The sequence below is a fragment of the Anarhichas minor genome, unplaced genomic scaffold, assembly GCF_050575085.1.
Source record: "Anarhichas minor isolate MPS153535 unplaced genomic scaffold, ASM5057508v1 ptg000001l, whole genome shotgun sequence".
Taxonomy (NCBI): domain Eukaryota; kingdom Metazoa; phylum Chordata; class Actinopteri; order Perciformes; family Anarhichadidae; genus Anarhichas; species Anarhichas minor.
Window position 1 is genome coordinate 2,067,021 of NW_027466447.1, and position 13,537 is coordinate 2,080,557.

The 13,537-nt window shown below is 45.1% G+C and overlaps 1 protein-coding gene across 2 annotated transcripts in view; it reads left to right on the plus strand.

The window, feature by feature from the left end:
- Positions 1-279: 279 nt before the first annotated feature.
- mmp16a (matrix metallopeptidase 16a (membrane-inserted)) overlaps positions 280-13,537 on the plus strand; it is a 62,305-nt gene continuing 49,047 nt past the window's right edge. Inside the window, exons 1-2 of one of the 2 annotated variants that reach the window (XM_076087231.1) lie at positions 280-776; positions 12,395-12,543. In XM_076087231.1, coding sequence (XP_075943346.1) covers positions 657-776; positions 12,395-12,543 — 269 coding nt within the window. In that variant the 5' untranslated portion in view covers positions 280-656. Of the gene's footprint in view, positions 777-12,394; positions 12,544-13,537 lie in introns of those variants that run through there. The other variant, XM_076087268.1, reaches the window with a different exon arrangement.

The following is a 13,537-nucleotide window of genomic DNA, read 5'->3' on the forward strand; positions in this document are numbered from 1 at the left end:
GTTATACTACAACAACGTTAAAATCATGCTGTGAAACACTGGGAAACTCCAAATCTGGAAACTTAATTTAGTGTCCATTTGCATGAACATGTGAGTTTTAATGCCCTGACAGAGGAAACAGCGACACTGAAGCTTGTGAAAGACATTTCAAACAAAAGCCGTCGGGAGCATGGTCTGTTTTTATAAGAGAATTTAGCTGAGGAGTGGGTTGGGGGGAAGGGGGGGGGGGCGCTCGTGGCAGCGCGCGCATGCGCATTCGGTGGGAAACACGATTGAAAACGGGCAGCTATGCCGCGCGGTGCAGAAAACGGGCTGGACGCGTCCGCTTGGAACAACGGCCGGTGCACCGGAGGACTAACCCGGGGACTGCAAGACCGGGACAGGCGTTGACAGCGAGACTTTCCCCGGGGGATAAACTCCTGCCGAAGCCCGCGGCGGAAAGCAGCGAAGCGAGCGGTCGACGAATCCGCTGCTTCTCCCCCCTTTCCCTCTCCTCTCCTCTCCTCCTCCTCTGCTCTCGGCGCCGCAAGAGAAACATCGAGACATCGGCAATGTCGCTGCTAAACGTGTAGGATTTATCCCCGCAGTCCCTTTGTTTTGTATAGACTGTAAATATAACCGAACAGAGACATTAAGCGACAGCAGCGGGGTTCACTATGGTTTTATCGGCGGTCCGCAATAGGAGATGTCTCTGCTGTATGGGGACGCTATGCTTGCAGTTGTTGCTGTGGATTTTATGCGCGGTGAACGGCGAGGAGCAGCCGTTCAGTGTCGAGGTAAGAACCGGAACCGTTGTTTGTTGACTCGACAACATTTTTTTCGTAAAGGTAATGTGCTTTCCTCCTAGAAGTCTGCATTGTTTGAGCTCTTATTTCAAAGAGAATAATGCATTAAGTCTGTGTTGATGTTTCAACAACAGGCTCTTTGTGAGGTGTCCAGCTGGGTTGTCCTGTTCTCCACTTTTGATTTTTTTTTCTTTTTTTTTTTTCAAAGGGGAATTTTCACTTTAAATATGTATCTCAGCTGAATAACCCTTATTTGTTTCCCTATTTGGGCTTGTTCACGTTCTCAAAGTGGGCTAACAGTTCAGCTGAGAAAGCAGTGTCACCAAGCAAAATAGTTTGATTTCATGGTAGTACAATTAGAGAGTACAGGCCACAAGATTAGTTTAAAATGAGTCAACTCTAATACTGTTATCTCCTTATAAAGGTTGCATACACTTGTAGTCATTTGACTTACATATTGAATTACCTAAGATCTTCCGAAAGAAGTCAAAGCACATATTCAGAGTGGGCTCATGGCCAAACCTTTGTGTTTTTAGAGTTCCAGTGACTTGAGACATGAAAATCCTCACTTTAGAGCATCCTGATAGTATCACTATTGCCAAAGCAGCAAATGCTCCGAGGCTCCGTTCATTAGAAGGAGATCTTATTAGTTCACAGGCAACAATGTGGGCAGCCAGAGGAGATTCTAACTGAGAGAGAGAGAGAGAGAACGGTATCCTTTCATTCTGATCTCATATCCCGACTTAATGGATTGTTAAAAGCCTTCAGGCTACAAGTGTTACGCCAATAAACGTTAACACTCAACCAGCCTTTAGAAGATGTGTCTTTTGTCTTTCTTTCTCCCCGAGACTCCACAGCACTAACACAAGCTCTTCTTCCCCTGGGTGAAGAGAGTAATTTGGGTTTGCAAATCCCCCCCCCCAGTTTAGCCATAGTTAGATGCATGCACCTATCATGAAGTGTTAACATGGCAACCCCTCTCGCTGTCTCTCACACTTGGCTGTGTGCACAAACGCGGGGGACACCACGCGGGGACATCCTGGCATGTCCACTGACAGTCGGTCAAGTCCTATATCCACATGATTTGCAGGCTTGGCATGCCACGTAGGGAGCAGATTTAGTCCAGATGCTACAGGTTATGTCCGAGCTCACATGACAGACAGGGGAAGGACGTTGTTGGAGAGATGTGAAACGGTTTTGTTCTTTGTACTCCGGTTGTTCAATCTGATTCTGGGCTAAGTTTGTTGACCGCTGTCCCAGAAAGTAACCCAAACACCCTTTTTCTCTGGGCCAATCGGATGTCAAAACCCATGCTTTTCTCAACCGTCCAGCTTTGTTCTTTGTTGCAAGACACAACGGCGGATAGTGTTGTTTTCATCGTCATGTTTTGTAATGTATTTCAAGTTCCCAACTTGGCTTCACATTCCCGTCTCCCACGTCCTCCGCCTTGACTTGCATGTTATTATCCTCCTCCAGGCCTCACACCTCGCCCTTTCTTTTCCAAGCTCTTTCTTTGTCATACTTGCATGTGAATGTTCTCTTAACTGCAGTCGAGGCACTTTGATCTTTGCGATTAATTGTTGGTTACTTGTCTGTGGCTTTTTAAATGTGCTTCGCCCCGTGGGAACAAAGGAAACGTTTCAATGGCAAAAGTAAGAATAACAGTCAATACTTATCTGCATGTGTAAAAGTAAAAACATTCTGAGATGAGTTCTGAATGTATGTCGATGGCAGCCTCCTGTTATCGCTAACGCAGCAGTTTCATATCTGTGATCACTGTCTTTAGCTTCCTGACATGAATTCAAAGCTTCCAAGTTAGTGTGAAGTGGGCTTTTGACTGTAATGCGAGCCATTTGTGGCCCTTAATATAACCACTGTATTGTCTGGGGTATCCCAGAGGTGGGAGAACTCTGAAGCCTGCTATCGCAAACATGTTAGCCACAACTTTTGAGATGCCCTTGAGGAAACTGTGAGAGTTTGAGCATCAAGTTGCCAAAGGTACCTTGAGTGAGACTGTGCTGGGGGCAGTAACTGGATGTCCAGTTGGACGTCAGTGGGCTATCAATTGAGTGCAATAGAATGCAAAGAGCAGACCCGAAAAGGTAGTTCAAGCAGGGCAAAGCTCTAGCCTAAAATGTGGCTCACTGCTCACTGCTTTGTTGCCATGTCCGGCTTCAAAAGCCCAATCCAGCAGGTATTATGATGCAGTTAGACGGCATCACACAGTCAGTATCGGGACGACTAGTGCCCCTCTGTATGTCTGTGATGTCGTAGACTGTGGACGGTGTGGAACGGGTTTCATTGGAGTCATTGACCGGACTTGTTATGACTGTACGTGTGTGTGTGCCATGGATGTATAAAAAGAACTGGATAGAGCGTTGGAGGGCGGAGCCCGTTCGTTGCGATGTACAGTGCTTATTGGTGCATAAAGCCAAAAAACACTTTGCTTTCGGGTATAAAAGCAAGTATAGAGCAAGCAGCACTTTTCCTTTAACCCCGCCCCCCTCCCGATAGCTTGGTGTGTACGCTCACACCACCAGGTCATAGAGGGTGAGGAGAAAGTAGTTCCTCTAAATAACAGGTGGGTCTGAGGTGGGAGGTCACCAAAACCTTTTTCCCATAATTGCCGGTCAGACTGCGGTCTTTTGAGAAAACGTTTTGGATGGCGGCTTTATTGCTGACTTCTTGGATTTGACTTCATGGCCGAGTTTGCTGAATTGCCAATTTTCTCCCTTCTTCCAATTTTCTTTGCTTTGGATTACATTTTACAGAAAATACAGCCTGTCACCGGCTGATAAAACTGCAATTAATACGAACTTGTAACATTTAACTCTACGTGTGTGCTTACTGCTGAAATTTCCTTCCGAGAGCTCCTCATCTTTAGTTTATCCGACTGTCTTCCCCTCAAGAAGTCATTTTCTCTGCAAACTAGACAATGCCATTAACAACAGCCACGAGTTCATCTCCTTCATCTCCTTGTGAGTTTTATTTTCTGGTTCAATCCACATTGATTTTATATGTCATTCTTTCTATGCCTTCTCTGCAAGGCCACATGCAGTAGGTGGGCTCTGCGAGCAGTCTAGCTCTCTTGGGTTATTTTTAATCATTAGCATTTACATAACGGAGTAATTAATAGAGAGATAATGGGTTTTTAATCTCTTTTTCTCGTGTCTGTGTTTGAATCGAATGTTGCATAAGAGTTGTCGTCGCTCGGTGCCACAAACGTACCGCCGCCCCGAACTGTTTTTAACCGCCCTCCCACTTTTTTTTGGTCTAAAGTGATGGTTGTGAACTCTTTGCGGCACTTTAAGATGCACCGTCACATTTAGCAGGTTTAAAGGCCAAGAGCGTCGCTGAAGCTCTCCCGCCTGTGCTGCTTTAACATCGGGTCGACGCTACCCCCGAAGCTTTGAACGCAGGCACAACGTGACCGATGTGTTAATTTGAGGAATTTGCAAAACATCGCAGTGAAACGGGATTATATAAATTTTTAAAATGATTTTGTATGTATGTCAAAGAAATTTGTCTGGTTACATAAAATCCTCATTGTATCAGTCACAGCTATTTCTGTGCTCTGTAGTCTACCCTCGCTTTATCCCGTTGGGATTTGTGATAATGGATTTTTTTAGCTTTCCCTAGGAACACCGTGGAAGCAGCAAAAGCCTCACAAGCACCTTATTGCCTCGGTTGAACGCCGGTGTTTCACAGAGAGGCATCAGGTGCGGTGCTTCGCTCCGAGTCACGTTAAGTGTTTGAACGCCACTATGGCTGCCACTCAGGTTTATAATCTGCTGTACAACAGAGGGAGTTCTCCCCTCTGTCGACGTCCTGTCTCAGATGGAGGAATCAATTCATAAAGGCTGGTTTGACAAAAGTCAGCAGACTGTCAGTTGTAATAATCAACTCTACCGAGGATTGCATCAGTCTGTCAACGAGGTATCTCAAAAATCTATGATCAGATTTCCATCAAATGTGCTGGACACAAAGAAGAATGAATCCATTTTAGTTGTGATGAGTCAGTTATTTACACACACACGCACACACGCGCTGCATTCTTGACGTCATTTGGCTTTGGTAAGGGAGCAGATTTCGGAGCCACTGGGGTGTCTGTGTCAGCCTGTTCACCCAATTCTACACAATACACAACACCTGCACTGACCTAAATGATTCATAATGGCACACACACACACACATGTCTGATTCTCCTCAGCAGCCACTTGTTATTGTTGTGTGTTCCCAATCTTTTCTGCCTGCATGTCAACACAGTCTTTCTCTCGCTTGAGATGTATCTTCGGTCACAGCTTACTGAGCTGTTAAATCTTTAATGTGTCTGACAACTGCAACATTAGTTGATGCCAATCGGGCTTCACATGTAGGGCTGTCAATTAAGCTGTTGACACAAATGCTCGAGGGGAGGGGGCGTACTTCTTTACGCCGCACAATGATGCGTGTTGTGGCAACTGTTGCGGTCTGTTTCTGTGCGCGGTGACATAATCTTACACCAGCATGTGTGAATATGTGGTCACAGTTCATCCCAACATAAACATAACTTGAATATTAATCAGGCGTATGGAGGGCTTTTTTTAAATGTCATTTTCCCAACATCTTAAGTCATCAAAATGCTTTGGACAAATCCTCAAAAGACGATCCACTTTAGGAGGGACAATTGTGATCAGTATGTATGATCAGACTGTGACATTTTAGGGTGACATTTTTGTGACATTTTGTCCTAATGGGGCCACGGAGATGGTGAACATGGCGCGCATTAAGTATCTTTAGAGCGTGTGTGTGTGTGTGTGTGTGCACCGTGGGGGTTCCAACCTCTGCAATAATCACATTGCTTTGGGGTCACGAGGTGCAGATGATATTGTTATTAAAAGTCATGTTGAGTCTTTTGCAAATGCAAATCGTACAGTATGAATTCAAGTGCAGCAGTTAAATTATGTGTGTGTGTGTGTGTGTTTGTGTGTGCGTGGGTGTGTGGGTTTGCGGTTACCGGTGTGGGCAGCACGGGCTTTGGTTGCCTTGACAACCCTGGCACACTCGCCAGTGGTTCTGCGTGTAACCGATGAATAATTCAGGGCGGTCGGCGGCGGCAGGCTTTCCCCAGGAGGACGGGATCTTGTTCCCACGAGTCACCTGTGCCCAGAGCTCCGGCCGCTCTGTCTCGACTCCGTTACGGGACGTGTTTTATGTCATACAATCGGAGAGATTTACAATACCACTGTAAACCCTGAAGATGGATCTGCGTACCACACACACACAAACAATTATCTTATGATCCTTATAAGTATCAGACTGGTATGATTCCAAAAATGTGCTTTCTTCTTCAACTTTCTTAGGTTGCTAATATTTGGTCGGCCTGATATTGAAATGTCAAAAGAACTCGGGGCGAGGTCCTCTGCTGCTGATGTTTCTGTCCTAGTGGGGAGCTCATCGTATTCACTCAGCATCCCTGGGTTTAAATCATTCACTGATGAGCTGAGGAGACTGAAAACCAGGAGGGCTCTGGGGCAAAGTACTGACAGCAACTCGCCCACAGCAGAGGCACGCACTGGTATTTTAAGGCTGCCAATACCCTCTGCCTGTCACGTCAGGCGACACACCTTGATGTTTGTGAGTGTGGAGTTACCATTCTCAGTTTTGACAGTTGGATCTTCTGAATTATGAAAGAATGCGTATCGAGAACCAGATCCAGAACAGCGTGCACTCATTGGCTGTCTGATTATACCATATAAGGTGTTTGAAGATAATTACACAAGCATTAGGAAACTAATAAGCACTGTTACCTTTTGCGACAGATTCCGAGACAAAAGAGGCTGAAACGGCCAAGCTGTAAACCAGATGCATGATGGGATTACTAATGTTGCTGCTGCAGACGGTATGTGCATATAATATGCAGTATGGGTATAAACTCTTACAAACATGCAGGAACAGTGTGTGTACTCAAGGTGAGTGATGCTGTTTGAATACACGAGGTACAGCTCGACTCCTCCGTCCCATTCTGCCTATAAACCTTCTCTGAGTAGCTCGGACTTGTAAACACACTCTACTCTCTGAGCAGCTCATTGAGGGTGCGTGACGAACCTGCTGTGATAGCAAGTGTAATTCTGTGATTTCATAGAACGTCCTGAGCCTAATTACCTCCAGTATTGCAGCGTGTGTAGCGCAGGACAACTCATGAAATAACACGCGACTGTCAGAAATTGACGCGTAAACCTTAATTCCAGTGAATTAAAGGACATGGAGAGCGGCCAGTTCCCAAAGTAAAATTTTTCAGGCCTTAATCACCTGATCTCTCCCCTGACGTCACTTTGTCATTCTGTACATGGCTTCACTTTAAGTGGTCAATCCCATTTAAAAGTCACTTTAAATGTCAAAAGTCTGACTAAACCTGAGCTGCCACAACTCGCCATAAACAATTCATGCCCACGCGCACAAGTCGACACGCTGTCCCCGTAACCCGAGGGGGCCGAGCTCCGATCAGCTGATCGGCGCCAAACACACCGCACGACCGGGTGCTTCCTGAGGCGCGTCTCATCTATAATGGAGCGACCCCATCGCCTTCCAGGTCGGCCTTTTCTTGATGGAGCCCATTGGCTAATTGTCCCGGCCTTCTGCTGGCCAGGTAGTAGGCGGCTGGTTCAGAGGTGGCCCGGGGACATGAGCGCTCCACGCTCACCTCACCTCACTGCCCGTGTGAGGGCGAGGCCTCTGACTCACTCCACTTCTCTGCCATCTCTTTCTCCCGATGCGTGGCGTCTGTGTGTTGGAAGCGTGGGGGGAGGGTCCGAGTCCGATTGTGGTTTTGTTCTCTCTGCTGGAGACTTTTCTGTACCTGAAAGGTCGCATGGGGCTTGATAAGATCCCTCAGAGAACCAGCGCAGTGCATTTTCTATCAGATGTGGTTGTATAACTGCACTCGAGTGTCCTTTTTTTGGCCAGGATTATAAACCACAAGCTGTGTGACAAAGGTGAAAAAAGGAAATGCTCTGTGCGAAGAGGTGAGGTGAGGCCGGGCTCCTCCGCCATCAGAAGCATGAGAGAAATCGACTTCAAAGTGGAGGGAAATCAAGTGTGGCAAACCCAAAAATAGGCACCGATGCGTTTCAGACATTTTAGCCTTCATCAGGGCATGCTGGTGGACTCCTTATCTTTCCACTTCAAGAGTGCCTCGATTTCTGGAGACGGTTTTTAACAGCATAATTATTGCATTACACATGAGGGGCTTATTTTTGTTTGATGACGTGTTCCCACTTGGCGGGTTGGACGAGAGTTGCATCATGATGTGGGTGAGAGTTGGGGGTGAGTGTTTTTTTGAAACCTCAAACATTTAAAAATTTTGTTTAATCAGATGTCAGGAAAGCTTCATGCATTTCCCCCTCCTCGTGTTGCAGTGCAGCTATTCTTTGTTGGTAGCTGCTCTAACAGATTTATCTTCACTCTCAATAATCAAATTCCTTCAACGCTCCCATTGCTCAGCTTTCTTCGTCTACGCTCACAAGCTCCCTCGTTATCCATTTGCGGAGCGACGACGGGGAGGACGTTCTGACTTATTGAATAAGGGGGGGGGGGTCTGTCTTAGATTGGCAGGACACCGGGAACCATAGATCACGAAGACAAATGAGTGGATCAATGAGAAAGAGAAGAGGGGAGGAGGAAGAAAGAAAACAGGCTGAGATAAGGACAGATAGCAGAGTGAAAGGTAGAGGAAGAAGTAAAGAGCTCCGTGGTGATTCAGCAAAACACATTTCCAGGATCTACTCTTGTCTCTTTAGAATTAGAAGAAGAAGATGGGGGACTATCCTGGAAGAAGCGATGCATATAAACATGTGCATTCAAGACACCCCTGTACAGTATTTATGACATTTATCTGTAATTCTGCATACAAATATTCATTTATTGTGCTGTCTTGCTGTATAAAAAGAAGCTCCGTGTCTCTCCATCACACCACCTCCTGCATTCAGACACACACACCATCCAATATCCTGTCGATGTGTGAGTGATAGACATATCTAACAGCAGTCCCAGCTCCCTCTATCTCGGCTGCCTCTCTTTTTTTTAATGCACCTCTGTGTCTGATAATGGCTGCATTGTCCTCACTTAATACATACCGCCGAAACAACTCGCCGTCTCGCTTTTCATTGCGGCTCATTTACATGATAGCCGTGTAGCTCATACTGCAAATACATTTCATACACACTTTTTTTTTTTTTTTATGTTCTGAGCAGGGTTGCAAAACGTCTAAAAATAAAAAGTATCTGTAAACATAGTCATTTGTGTCTACAAAGCAATGTTGAGGTCGTAAATGCAAATAAATTTTGAATTATTAGACAGTTCCTTGATGTTTTCGCCCACACAGGATAAAGTGGTCAGAGTCTTTTTAAAACCCACCTGATGTACTGAAGCTCGTGTTGATCACAGTGCTTCTCCACCGGCACAATCTACCAGATGTGCAGCATTCTGAGACTGCAAAGAGGGGAAAAAACAACCTCACAGCGTTTTGATTTTGGTTCAGTGCCACGTCTAAGCTGTATACGTTTTCATCAATATCTTCTTTCACCAGAAAATTTCACTGGGGCAGTCAGTGGTTGGAGGACAAAGCCGAACGTGGTCGCAATGACAAACCCTCCGATGTCAGAGGAGATGTGAGGGAGGGATGGGGATGATTACAGGACGAGAGTGGGGGCAGTAGACGTTAGGATGACAAAGAACTGCAGGAGAGACATGACGGAGACAAGTGTATGTGTGATACCAGATTTAAATGAATTAAGCTTTATTATAGGCCTATATAGAATATGTAATGTAAATGTTCCTTCAGATACAATCGGAAGATTTGTGAGGATAAACACAAGTTCTGAAAGTTTCAGAGTTAAAAGTAAGATTTGAATGTCGGCAATAACTCTCTCTCTCTCTCTCTGTACCTGTAATGTTTGCTGCGTTACAAAAGCTTTTAATTTAAGTTTGTGTGCGTGCCTTTCCGCGATCCAACTCACTTCTTCCTGCGAGATTAAAACATGCCCTTTTCAGCTTTGCACGCTGGTATCTGTGGTACTATTTTAACGGGGAAAGATCTGAAACGCTGCGAGAGAAGAAAAGAGAAGCTCGAAACAAACCAGCCTCGGCGGGGTGAAACACGGTTCAATCAATCAATCGTTCGTGCTTCCCAAAACTGAATCACAGTTTACACTTTCATAACCCCTTCGGTTTTTATGAATTTTACCTCATACACCAAAGAAATGTGAACCGTGACGTAACGTTTGGACATCTGCCGCGCTGACGAGAGTCGGCGAGTTCATCGCTGCACGGTTCTACCTACAGGCCTCAGGGGACAGGAAGTAGGGAGGCAGAGAATCAGGGAGTTGTCGGTGTGCCAATCACATAAACTACAAAGATGAAGTCTGGCTTAGACACTGTAGCTTCCTCTCTGCTCATCCCCTTTAATGCCAGCACGAAAAGGCGTTTTGTGTTTCGGTGCATCCGGGCTTCTTTCTGTTTGTATTACAAGATTGAAGATGGTGTAGTTTAAGATATCGGCATCGGTTCATAATTCACCGTCATGATTTCTGAAGAAGTTTTCTGAGGGAAAATATTATTTGGTATAAAGTCTGCTCAGGTTGCACTGACTAAAAGACGGCGTCTAGATTTCCTCCATAGTGATTACCATCACGTAGTCCTTTCCAGGAAGCTTCGTAATGAATTCACAGTTACACGTTAGTTCCTTTCTAGGATTATATTAGGAAACCGGGGGATCTATAAAATGAGGTGTCTTACGTTTAGTCTTTCCCAGATCTTTAAAGAGGTGTTGCGGTTAAGTCATTGAATTTCCCGAGACTATTTAAGTGAACAGCGAAACCCGGCCAAGTAAAAGTCCGCCACATCACCTCCCATAAAACCACAAAGTGTTGTTTTTACAGTTCGGCTTTTGTCCAGATTAAACAAACGAGATATAAAGTGAATATATGAGCTTTGGAAGTGTTGTTGGGCCGTTATTTTGTTTTTGTTAATTATCTTTGCCAAGAGCCATTTTTCCCCCCTGCTTCTAGTCCTAATGCTAAGCTAAGCTAAGCGTCAAAACCAAGGATGCATTTCCCCCCCCCCAAAATGTCAAAGTATTCCTTTACCAACTTCCACCAGCAATCCCCACATTCCATTATTATATTCAACTTTATTTCAGACACATGAGTCCATATAAAAAAGAAAAAAACTAAAACAAAGACACTTTTTACCACATTTAGCTCTCGGCCTGTCATAAAACAAAATGAAGGAAGATTTAGATTTAGATCCTCCTTGGTTTTAGCAATCATGATAACACTCTTTTTAGAGTTGAATTTAACATTAATATTAAGGTATTTTGTTTTAAAACATTTAAATATTGGGAGTTATCAACATTTAAAATGTGAAATGACATTGCCCTGCTCTACTCACATGGTGTTTGTCCGCATTGAGCTTTCAACATCCACAGATCCATTTGCTATGATGATGAGCTATGGTCTGCTTTGTACAATCAGTAGTGCACATATCCACACAGCGGTCGGGCCTCTGGGCATTCCTCTATGTGCACACACTGCCAGTTAGCTGATCAACATCCCAAAGCTCTATTTCACGTTTAGGCAACCACAACAAAAAAAACAAATCACAAAGATTTCCATCTCGTACTGTAACAGGCATCTTGTTTTTTCGCCCCAGTTTGTAGCTCTCTGTGAAAAGATACAAACGGGCCTTCCATTGAGTTTCTGGAGAGCTCTGGAGCCCAAAGTGAGGCCCGCTCTCCGCAACAGAAGCTGCACACTCACATTTGTGCCATTGTTGTAGAACGGTTTGCCTTTTTATTGCATTCTCCTTGCCTGCTCTCGCACCATGCGTGCCAACCCCACCCCCCCACACACCTTCTCAGTGTGTATGCTATCCTGGGCAGCAGGCCTCCAGAACGACTGAAGCAGCTCGGCGACATCGTGTACGAGGATAGCGCTCAGGTTTCGCGGCGTGGTGATGCCGAGTCTCTCAAAGACAGCTCATTGCGTCTTTGGGTTGTCTCTCGACACAGTACAATCTGTTTTTCTTTTTTATTGGTTGAATTTTCTTTTGGTCAGTTGGCTTTGTGTTGCTAAATGCAGCAGTTGGCGGAGTCCGTTCGTCGTCTTTATGATGAAGACTGAGAGGGTACAGAGAGGCTGGGACTATCCAAATCCCTAAAGCCTCTTCCGTGGGGAGCCCAGCCGATCCCTCATCTTCGCCCCGGTCCAAAGATCTGAGCTGTGATTCCCTCCAGCAGGATTTTATAGAGACACAGAAAGCTCTATTACACCAAAAGCCTGTCCCCGACAAGCCAAATGACAAGATAACAAGCGACATTTTGCTCTATAACATTGTATGGAGGTTTCTTACTGGAAAAATGCCTTTAGATCCATTTGCTGATCTTTTTCTTACTTATGTTTCTGTAGTTAAGTTGTATCTTGATGGTGATTTAATAGTGTTCTAGGTCATATAGAACAGGGAATAAGGCAACTCCCTGAACCCTCAGTGTACAGTTGCATAGACGTTAGCGTGTCACCTGGAACCCCTTCCCTGTAAATACTCACCCTTCCCTCCCTCTCTTTTGTCTGCAGTCATGGCTCCAGAGGTACGGCTACCTCCCTCCTGCAGACCCCAGAATGTCGGTGCTGCGCTCTGCTCGAGTCATGCAGTCCGCTATCGCTGCCATGCAGCGCCGCTACGGCCTCAATGTCACAGGCTCTCTGGACAGCAGCACTATAGGGTGAGTCAGATGTTTTGAAGGGGGGGACTTTGAGTTCCGAGCTTTCATCGTGACGAGTTCCCTCAAAAGATAAGGAAACGTGGACGGATGTTATAAGACATTTAACAGGAAGGAAGACACTGCCAGTTATTCAGTGACTCCATAGGAGTTTAATGTAAGTACAAAGAAGCGGCAATGTTTAATTTAGTAGTGTAAGTAGTGTCATTTCTTTTACATGCATGTTACTTTGGAAATCTCCAAACAAATGAGTAAAATGTTTCCAAAGTCTGATTAATTATTGAAATACCAAAACATTATTAGATATTATTCCTGTTTGGTTTTTCATGATTTGATTCAACACTGAAATTTGAAGTTGTTTTACCATAAATTTTACAACGGGAGGGAACAACAGCCAGGAGGTAAAACACGCAGCAAACGAACAAGCAGCGGTTAAAGATTGCTGAAGCTCACAAAGACATCTTCAGAACGGGGGACAAATGGCGGACGAGCCTCTCATTCATCCCGTTTTGTATTCTGAAGGCACCCAGAGTGGTTTTGCCAAGACACTAATTTACCCTAACACGGATTAAGTGGGGCGTCTTAATTCGATCAAAGGGGCCTTTCACGGAGAGTACACCTCTGTTGTCAGATCAAAGGCTGCGAAATGGCAAAGTATTAATACTCAGTGGAAGAACAGGGACAGCGTTCGGTCGCCACTCGCGCGATCGGTCGAACCTCAACGCAGCAGTCAAGGACGACGTGGGTTTAGAGGAAGAACTCACTTTATTGTAACCACGAAGACGAGAAGAGTCTCTGGAGTCTCCACATGGATGTACTGGAGGGTAAACCCACCTGAGGCCTGTAAAAGAGGTTTTAATAAGGTTATACTTTGCATTAAGAATCAAAGTCCTATTACTTATGTGAGGATATTAGAAATCAAACAGATGATATACAGAATGCTCTCGTTTTTAAACAGCTCAGGTTATACCCAGTTTAAACCCTCGGGGCCATCATC